Source organism: Bubalus bubalis, chromosome 12, assembly GCF_019923935.1.
Source record: "Bubalus bubalis isolate 160015118507 breed Murrah chromosome 12, NDDB_SH_1, whole genome shotgun sequence".
Classification (NCBI taxonomy): Eukaryota; Metazoa; Chordata; class Mammalia; order Artiodactyla; family Bovidae; genus Bubalus; species Bubalus bubalis.
The window spans coordinates 60174972-60185476 of record NC_059168.1 but is presented as its reverse complement, the minus strand read 5'-3'; the positions used below and the strand labels follow the sequence as shown (position 1 = coordinate 60185476).

General features: G+C 41.0%; 1 protein-coding gene across 2 annotated transcripts in view; it reads right to left on the bottom strand.

The window, feature by feature from the left end:
* Nucleotides 1–222: 222 nt before the first annotated feature.
* COMMD1 (copper metabolism domain containing 1) overlaps nt 223–10505 on the bottom strand; it is a 185551-nt gene continuing 175268 nt past the window's right edge. For both annotated transcript variants that reach the window (XM_006049391.3, XM_025261227.2), the window contains one exon: nt 223–448. In XM_006049391.3, coding sequence (XP_006049453.1) covers nt 341–448 — 108 coding nt within the window. In that variant the 3' untranslated portion in view covers nt 223–340. The remainder of the gene's footprint in view (nt 449–10505) is intronic.

The window sequence follows — 10505 nt, the reverse complement described above, 5'->3', positions numbered from 1 at the left end:
TAATCGTACCCAGGAATAACCCACCATAACAAAGGTTTCTAAAGTTGATCCCACCCTAGTCTAAGGGGGGATTCAAGTCTCTGAGGATAGGCTCCTTAAGTCCTTTTTAAAAAATGCTCTTATGAGTGCCTCTGTGTGCTGAAGGATAAGGACTTCTGCAGGAGATCAACTGTAAGAGTAAATGAAAGGGAGACAGAGAAATTGCAACAAGCAGAGGCAGGCAAGATTTGAACTTGAGGATTTAATACTATTGGGGGAATACGATTTTTCTTTTTTAAAAAAAGCATCCCCCTTTGGGGAGGGATCATGAACACCTCTGCTTCAACATCTCCATCTTCAGCTAGGCTGGTTGCATCAGTGTGCTGATACTTTCTTCTACCTCTGAGAGCTTCTTCAGGACTTGATTGACCTTGACCTCATCAAATTCCAAACACAGAAATTCAGATTCCTGGAAAACATAAAAGGATATTTTAGACAAGATCCCCAAAACTATCCAAAGCTCTGCATCTGGTATGACCTAGCTCCAAAGGCCAGGGCCTATACCCAGCAAGCCTGACTTAGGTCTCAAAACCTAAATGATATTTTACCCACACAATCCCCTAAATGAAACTACCTCTATGAGATATTTCATAAATGCTAAAGAGAGATACAAAATAATTTTTAAAGTAAGTACTTAAGTATTGGGTTTCCCTGGTGGCTCAGTGGTAAAGAACCTGCCTGTCAATGCAGGATATGTGGGTTCGATCCCTGGGTCAGGAAGATCCCCTGGAGTAGGAAATGGCAACCCACTCAATTTTTGCCTGGGAAATTCCATGGACAGAGGAGCCTGGTGGGCTATAGTCCATGGGGTTGCAGAGTTGGACATGACTGAGCAACCAAACAACTTAAGTATTGCTGTTTTATAGATGAAGACTCTGGGACACAGGAAGGTTAACATGTACCACAAAATCAGAAAAAGGCATAGTCAGATTGTGAACTCCCTGCTCTGGCTGACTCCAAAGTCCATGCGGTCTCCATAGCACCCTGTAATAAAAACAATGGAAAGAGGATTTGGCTTGACTCTCTGTTTGCCTGGGAATTGCTCTCTTTGATTTAGCGGTTATATTAGAAATTATGACAAGCTTGGAACAAGTTTCTTGGGAAACATCAACCAGATAACTGAAAGATAACCAGATCTTGAAAACAGCCTTAAACATTTCTGAGGCCTTTCCACTTGCTGCAAGCCAAGTCTCCTAAGATTTCCTCAAACACATTCCTTTTAATCACTGTTAGGATCAATCTACCCTGAATTAGGTAGAGATTAAAGAAAAGTGTGGTGACATTTTGAAGTGTGTGACAAGTTTCATGTACACTGGACAAATTCTAGGTCCACTTTGATTTCAGAGACAAGGGAAAAGTATGATTCTGAGTGAATCTGAGGACCATATTCAAAGTCCTCAAGATCAATAACCATGTAATTTTATGGCAGTATGAATTTTTAGAGACCAGCTACCTTGTTTTTTAGGTAAACAATTGAGGCCTCAGGCACGTTAAATGACAAGCCTATTATCCTTCTGTTTGTTGATGGCATAGCCACCGGGTCAATGTTCTCTTCTTTATATTTCCTTTATCAATAAATGGCATTTCCCAATCCTGTCCAAAGTGGCAGGGATCCCTCCCTTCAAAGACAGGGATTCACTCTGTCATCATCTAGAAGAACCCTCAGGATTTGATTCTGTAAAAGTGCCTTTGCTGTTGGTGAGCAGCTGTGCTGTGTCCATATTGATGGCACTGAACATCCCCTAGGAGCAACAAGTACAGAGGGAAGGGAGGATGAGAGTTTTTCAAAGGGAGGAAAGGCAGCTTTCCTTAACTACAAGGAACTTTTCCTCAAATATGTATTTAAATAGGAAAGGGGGATAGTCTCATATGTGAGTTTAGAAACTGCCAGGTTTTTATTTAGTTGAATTTAAAGAACAAGAAAGATGTTCCCTGTGTTTGAGCTACAGGCAGGGTTATCTCCTTTTGGAAATAAATGCAGATGTATGGCAAATTAGGTACTTCACGTGGCTAAATTAAGGACAGGTCTCAGATTTGAAAGCCTCTTATTCTTCATTCAGTTTTATGAGAACTTTATTGTTTTTGTTCAGTCGCTAAGTCATGTCTGACTCTTCGTAACCCCACGGATTGCAGCACGCCAGGCTCCTCTGTCCTCCACTGTCTCCCAGAGTTTGTTCAAACTCACATCCATTGAGTCAGTGATGCTATCTAATCCAACCATCTCACCCTTTGCCGCTCCGTTCTCTTCCTGCCTTCAATTTTTCCCAGCATCAGGGTCTTTTCCAATGAGTTGCTCTACGCATCAGATGGCCAAAGTATTGGAGCTTCAGCTACACAATCAGTCCTTCCAATGGATGTTCAAGGTTGATTTCCTTTAGGATTGACTGGTTTGATCTTGTTACTGTCCAAAGGACTCTCAAGAGTCTTCTCCAAAACCACAATTCTAAAGCATAAATTTTTGGGTGCTCAGTTTTCTTTATGGTCCAACTCTCACATCTGAACATGACTAATGGTTATAGCTTTGACTATACAGACTTTTGTCAGCAAAGTGCTGTCTCTGCTTTTTAATATGCTGTCTAGGTTTTGCCATAGCTTTCCTTCCAACGAGCAAGTGTCTTTTAATTTCATGGCCATAGTCACCATCTACAGTGATTTTAGAGCCCAAGAAAAGAAAACCTGTTACTGTTTTCACTTTTTCTGCTTCTATTTTCCATGAAGTGATGGGACCAGATGCCATGATCTTAGTTTTTTTGAATGTTGAGTTTCAAGCCAGCCTTTTCACTTTCCTCTTTCACTCTCATCAAGAGGCTCTTTAGTTCCTCTTCACTTTCTGCCATTAGAGGGGTATTATCTGCATATCTGAGGTTGTTGATATTTCTCCCGGCAATCTTGATTTCAGCTTATCATTCATCCAGCCCAGCATTTCCCATGATGTATTCTGCATAGAAGTTAAATAAGCAGGGTGATAATACATAGCCTTGACATGCTGCTGCTGCTGCTAAGTCACTTCAGTCGTGTCCGACTCTGTGTGACCCCATAGACGGCAGCCCACCAGGCTCCCCTGTCCCTGGGATTCTCCAGGCAAGAACACTGGAGTGGGTTGCCATTGCCTTCTCCAATCCATGAAAGTGAAAAAATAAAGTGAAGTCACTCAGAGCCTTGACATACTCCTTTCCCAATTTTGAACCAGTCCATTGTCCATGTCAGATCTTTAGCCTGACTTTAAAACATTTAAAAATATTTGGTCTTTGAAACAATTGTCTAGGAACTAATAATTACCAGAGTACAACATATATATTGGAGAAGGCAATGGCACCCCACTCCAGTACTCTTGCCTGGAAAATCCCACGGGCGGAGGAGCCTGGTAGGCTGCAGTCCATGGGGTGGCTAAGAGTCGAACGCGACTGAGCAACTTCACTTTCACGCATTGGAGAGGGAAATGGCAACCCACTCCAGCGTTCTTGCCTGGAGAATCCCAGGGACGGTGGAGCCTGGTGGGCTGCTGTCTATGGGGTCGCAGAGTCGGACACGATTGAAGCGACTTAGCAGCAGCAGCAGTGACATATATATTTAGGAACTGGCAGAAGAGATGATGTAACCCATGTTTCACCTCAGTGAGATAAAGCCTGCTACAATAATAAATCACCTGCGTTTCCATTTATATGGGAGGAGCTTATCAAGGACAATGTTCCTAGAGATAGAAAAATCTGAACAAAGTTTAATAAATAGCCAAGATGTTTTCTGACTAAAGATCATTTATTGTTGTAATTTTCAGTATTCAAATGATCTTTGATTGGACCTCTAAGTATTCATGAAGCTCAGTTCACTTCTAAGGGAAATCAAATACCAGAGAGAAGAAGCAGGCTAAACAGAGTCCAAAGTTAAACAAATATTTTGCATGCACTCTCAAACTTCACCTCTCTCCCCTGGAAACAACACAGACTAACAGTCTTAGAAAGACACCTATAACCATACATGACTCTTGAAGAAACAGTTTACTTGAAACTGCATTATCAAAGCCTGGCTTCATCTAGTTATGCTACCAAATTATTTTATCAGGAAATCAGGAGCCTTTAAACTGGGGCTTATCAAATGGAGCTTTGTCCAAATTTTGCATTTGGCTGGGGTGCCTTGCAGAAAATACATCTAAAGCACTTGAAAAATATCTTTAGAAATGCAAATGATGCTTTTCACCAGATGCAAGAAGTAAAAGAGCAATTGGAAACACTTGATTTTTTCCTCAAAGTTATCCATCTTGATCTGGGCCTAACTAGTCATAATAATGAAAGATGATAAGACTAAATTCCTGTATTTAAGTATCTGAATCAAATGTAGAACCTGCTTCTTAGTAGAGTGTAGATACATCATCAGATAGAGTCAGAAAATGGTTCAGTTCAGTTCAGTCACTCAGTCGTGTCCAAGTCTTTGCGACCCCATGGACTGCAGCACGCCAGGCTTCCCTGTCCATCACCAACTCCCAGGGTTTACTCAAACTCATGTCCATAGAGTCAATGATGCCATCCAACCATCTCATCCTCTGTCGTCTCCTTCTCCTCCCGCCTTCCATCTTTCCCATCATCATCAGGGTCTTTTCCAATGAGTCAGTTCTTTGCAACAGGTGGCCAAAGTATTGGAGTTTCAGCTTCAGCATCAGTCCTTCCAATGAATATTCAGGACTGATTTCTAGGATTGACTGGTTTGATCTCCTTGCACTCCAAGGGTTAATGGTTAGCAGGTGAATAAGCAGATGCATCATTAAGAATTTGTACTCTGATCATGAGTACAGCAATGTATTAAACACAAGGGTTCTATTCCAAATTAGAAAAGAAAGCAAAGGTAACCTATTCAAATATTCTTTCCAAGTACAAAAGCTAAAAAGTCATAGAATCCTAACAAGAGATCCTTGAGGGGCTACTCTCTCCAAACTAACAACAACAACAAAAAACCAAGCTAGCTTTTAATGACATCTAGAAAAGGACATCTTACATGTTCCTAAGGAACTCCTTTCCCAGATAACTATTCTATTTTCAGGAAACTCTTATGTGTCAAGCCTAAATCTTTACTTTTTTAGCTTAAACTCATTTCCCAGCAAGGTCAGAGAATATAACTGATTATTTGTTTATATAATAATTAAAGGCTGTTATTAAGCAAGTGTTTGGTTTCTCCATCTACATACTAAATAATCTTTTTGTTTGTACTATCATTTAGAAGACCTTTTTATCTAGGTCCTGGAGAAGGCAATGGCACCCCACTCCAGTACTTTTGCCTGGAAAATCCCATGGATGGAGGAGCCTGGTAGGCTGCAGTCCATGGGGTCGCTAAGAGTTGGACACGACTGAGCGACTTCACTTTCACTTTTCACTTTCATGCATTGGAGAAGGAAATGGCAACCCACTCCAGTGTTCTTGCCTCGAGAATCCCAGGGACGGGGAAGCCTGGTGGGCTGCCGTCTATGGGGTCACACAGAGTCGGATACGACTGAAGTGACTTAGCAGCAGTAGCAGCAGCAGCATCTAGGTCCAGCCGCATACCCTGATGAATTCTTTGGCAAAACAATACTATAGTGACAAAAAGTGACTTATTAAAAACCTGTGTGCTCATTCGCTTCAGTCGTGTCTGACTCCTTGCGACCCTATGGACTGTAGCCCATCAGGCTCCTCTGTCCATGAGATTCTCCAGGCAAGAATACTGGATTGGGCTGCCATGCCCTATTAAAAATCTAAGTGGAACCATTTAGAATAAATTCAACATAAGACAAAATAGAAATCTTATAGCCTATATCTTCTATATTATTTCCTGTGCAAAGTTTCCACAAAGATCTACCCCAATTTATTGGTCATATTTAACATTATAATACAACTTTGGCAAATTCTAATATGTTCCAAATGTGGACAATGGAGGATGAAAGTGGGAAAGGGCGCCGTAAGATCCCGCTGCTGCTGCTGCTAAGTCGCTTCAGTCGTGTCCGACTCTATGCGACCCCATAGACGGCAGCCCACCAGGCTCCCCATCCCTGGGATTCTCCAGGCAAGAACACTGGAGTGGGTTGCCACTTCCTTCTCCAATGCATGAAAGTGAAAAGTGAAAGTGAAGTTGCTCAGTCGTGTCCGACTCTTAGCGACCCCATGGACTGCAGCCTACCAGGCTCCTCCATCCATGGGATTTTCCAGGCAGGAGTACTGGAGTGGGGTGCCATTGCCTTCTCCACCAATACTAATTCAGAAGGCCACATTTGGTGACTAGTTTTCATAAAGCAATTCCCCAATTTTTCTTTAGGCTGCATTTACTGACACAAAGAGACTCTTAGCTGAGCACAAAGTTTTAGCCATGAAGCCTATCCCTCTGTTTAGGTTGTCCTTTCCTAAACTGAAATTAATCCTCTGAGCTGCAGCTCTGCCACTCTGAGTCTTCTGGAAAGAGAAAGAACACTTGGCAAAGGTCAAAATTGACAATGGTGTCTTGAAGAGGAATTAGATAATAAATAAGGTAGCCAGGGCTTTGAATACTGCCCACCAGAGAAGTTTAAAACAGCTTCATAGGTAAATCTGTGTTCACCACTCATTCCCGTACTTTCTGCAACTTTCTCAGAATTATACCAATACTGCTCCCAACTCCTTCAGGAGACCTGGAAATAGCTTCTCTGTAGCAAAGAATCCTCCAAGTTACTTCATAAGGAACCACTTGTCCAAAATTAAATTTTATAGTTCTCTGAAAACTGTGCTGATTATTCTTCACTTGTCCTTTTGATGTAGGAGATAGATGGGCTCCAGGTTAGACGTTTACAACTGGCCTCCCGTTTACATTTCAATGGACACAAAGAAGTGGGCTTCTGGCTGGTTACTTAACAACTGTTACCATTTCTTGAGACAAGAAATAGGTGGGGTTCAGTTAAGTAAGTCATTTACAATCAGCCTCCTGTTTGCTTTCTGAAATATAAACAGCCAGGTAAATAGCCAGGGTTTGTTTCTTGTAAACATCTTAAGGTCATAGTCATGGCAAGGACAAAGAGGGGCAAAACCCTGTTTGAGTAAAGCATTAAGGGATCTCTACTTCCTCCTCTTTTGGGTCAAGGGAGACACTACACATGAACAGAAAGGCTCCTTGTGAGTCAAAAGTCAAGAGATAAAGCCAGGCCATAATTGGTCTTGCTCCTCCCAGAAGCCTTCACTTTGAGATCCATCTTGGCTGAGGGGTGCATGCACAACCCAGGGAAGGATCCCAGGGTAGGTCAAGTGTGGAAAAAGAAACCAGATAACAGGCTCAAAGGGAGACAACGGAAGAACTGACCTGTATGAGTAGCTTAATCGCCTCTTTACTGAGCTCCTCCTCACTAAGGGGACACCTACACACTTTCTCTCTGGGTGTGCATCTCTGTCTGTCTTGTTTCTGTCTTAACTAAAAAAAACTATTTCTCTGTATGCTCTCCCACTCGTGCTATGTCTCTAATAATCAACTTTGTACCTACATTTACAGTTTCTGCTTCCGTGATAAATGCATTCTTCACTGGGGGCAAAGATCCAGGGGAAAGTAACTCCTAGCCAGCCTCTAGCCTTTGCTGGCCTGGTGGCTAAGATTCCTGGTTCTCATCCAGGCTACCCAGGTTCAACTCCTGGGCAGGGAATTAAGATCTCGTGTCACGCCACGGCTCACTGCTGCCTCGCCGCGATCACTTTCGTACCATTCCCCACCTTTTTCTGCCTTGCTCCAAGTTCTCTAAGATTGTGTCACTCTCTTATTCTCTGGTTTACAGTTGGGTTTTGACAAGAGAAGACAGAGGTCAGGATATTTATTCCCCTACTCCCAACTCCTTTTCCTTGGCTATTTCCAGTATTTTCTATGTGTGGGTATCGTTTCTTTATCTCCCACTTTACTTTCTGGCCTTAATCACTACTTCAGTATAGACATTAAGATGATTTTCTTCAGACTGTGAAAGTACATAACCACTAAATACAAACTGCAAGGACGAGCAGGGCAAGAATTTTTATCATGCCTAAGTTGGTAGAAAGGCTGCCCTCTTAAGTGATAAATGACAGTATGAACCAGCATCAGTATTTAATTTTTTTCTATTGTAATTTGATATTAAATTTTATATAATAGCACTTTGATATTAAAAAAGAAGAAAAACAACAATAGTAGTAACAACTGTGCAAGGTGACATTTCATTAAGAATCTGCATCAAAGGTCTTGATACCAGACTAATGCCCTCATCTTTACAACCTGTCCTTATACCCTAAATCTAAAGCAATGGATAGCTTAGGCGGCAGCTTAAAACAATACTTTCCAAAGGAACATTTGTGATTTATAATGTTTTTGAATCTTTCAACACAGATTTTTAGCAATACATCTTATTAATATAACCAATGGCCCTCACTCGGGCCATTTTTAATGAGGAAATCCTCATTTCAAATATAATAGCTGACAAATCCTACATTTACTGTATAAAAAGCATGCTTTACCAATTTTCCAAAAGGGAAAAACATTATACTATAAATTATAAAGCAAATTATTCTACTGAAGATCAGAAAAGACTAAAATCAGTCTCTTATGGAAGCTAAGACTGAAACTTAATGACAGAGCAACTAAATTAAAATGATTTACCCCAAAACTCAATAGATGTCCCCATGTGCTGAGATCAAATATGGGACTAAGATGATGGTAGTTTCAGAACCAGAGCAGCTCCTACAGGAAGTATTTATCTACACTCCCTCGGTCTCCTAGAAGAGGAGAGAGTATTCTCGGTGTAGTATAAAAGCATTAACCATCACTAGATAACAATTACTGAGTTTTCTGATTACATTATTCAGGCATTTCAAAGGACTTCTGTGAAGATGACTTGAGAACGGGAGTTTAAAGTGCTTAAAAATTAAAAAGTCTGCTCTCTCACAAATTCTTATTACATTAAAAGATAAATTTTATGAGAAAACATGAATTTTTAATCAGTTAACTAGAAACTCAAGAGAGAAGAGAGACATCGGGTATCCAGGGAGTTTCAGATCTACCACTGATGTAAGCTACTGCTAAATAAATCTAAGGGACCTAATTTCAGCTTTTTAAGTAGTGCACGTGGGTTTTACATAAAGTGGCACAATTTTTAAATAAAATAACATCAGATCTTCTTTATTCAGGAACTGATTATCTGGGTCTCTGCTGCTTGACTTCCTCTTTTGGGGGCCATCTTTTAAGTATTTCTACAAAATGGGAAAAAGAAGTGAAACTTAAAAACTAGTTAATATGACCAAATCATAGCAGCTCTGCAGGAGGTTTTTTAGAAATGGATATTAGAGCTATTAGGAGGAACTCTGTGACTTCACATAACTACTTTGGAAAATTATACTCATAAAGTTGTAATTTAAGCCAGAAAGATCTTCTTATCCCAAATATTTCCCTTCCTTTAGTAACCAGGACTACTGTTCTCAGCTTAATGTCTTTAAAACAGAAATATTCCCAGGAGAGGTAATACAAAAAAGTCACTTACACCTTTCTATCATTTAAATTAGGACATTTATTTTCCTCCAGGAAGAATGAACCCAAGTAGCCTGCCTTAAAACACATGGTACCTACCATTAAGAGGAACTGGGGGAAGTGGGACAAATAGGTACGGCATGAAACATAAAAGTAGGGAAATACCAGAAGCAAATCCTTCTCATATCAGATGCACAGATCCACAGATGAAGGATCTTAAGCTAGTCTTACCCTAGATATACACTCTCCATGCCTTTCTAATCACCTGATCACCCGGAAAACCTAGTGAATTTTTATAGCGGGCATTAGCAAGATAATCACAATGAAAACCAAAGGCTGAATTTATACACACACACACACACACACACATACACACACACACACGTAGGGTGCTTTCATTTTCATCTGCAAGCTCAGGGCCTGTGACCCAACAAGGCAATGAGATTCCAAGAACACTGTCCACTCAAAGCTGTTTGAATTTCTAAGAAGAGAGAAAGTAGGAGTATTCCAAGAATAGGACCCTAAAATTCTTTTGGTTATAGATTTCTTAGCTGGAAAAAAATCCAGAGTTATGACCTAGAAGAAAACTGGACTGTCCTGCCAATGTGTGGTCAAATGGAGCATGTATTTTGGCCCACGCAACCTGACTTGTTTCTGAAAGGGAGAAAATAGTTTTGACCTTACAAGAATGAGAGGTTCTTTCATTGGCCAAATTCTGTACTGCTAAACTAAGACTATCATTACTCATCTTCCTCCAAGATTTCTGAGCAATTTGACACTTATTTGCTCACCATCAGTGTATGTGCTTGTGCTCAGTCACATCCAACTCCTTTATGACTCTATGGACCACAGCCTGCCAGGCTCCTCTGTCCATGGGGTTTTTCCAGGCTAGAGTGGGTTTCCATTTCCCCCTCCAGAGGGTCTTCCCGACCCAGGGATCGAGCCTGCATCTCCTGCATTGGCAGGCAGATTCTTTACCACTGAGCCACCTTGGGACGCCTCTG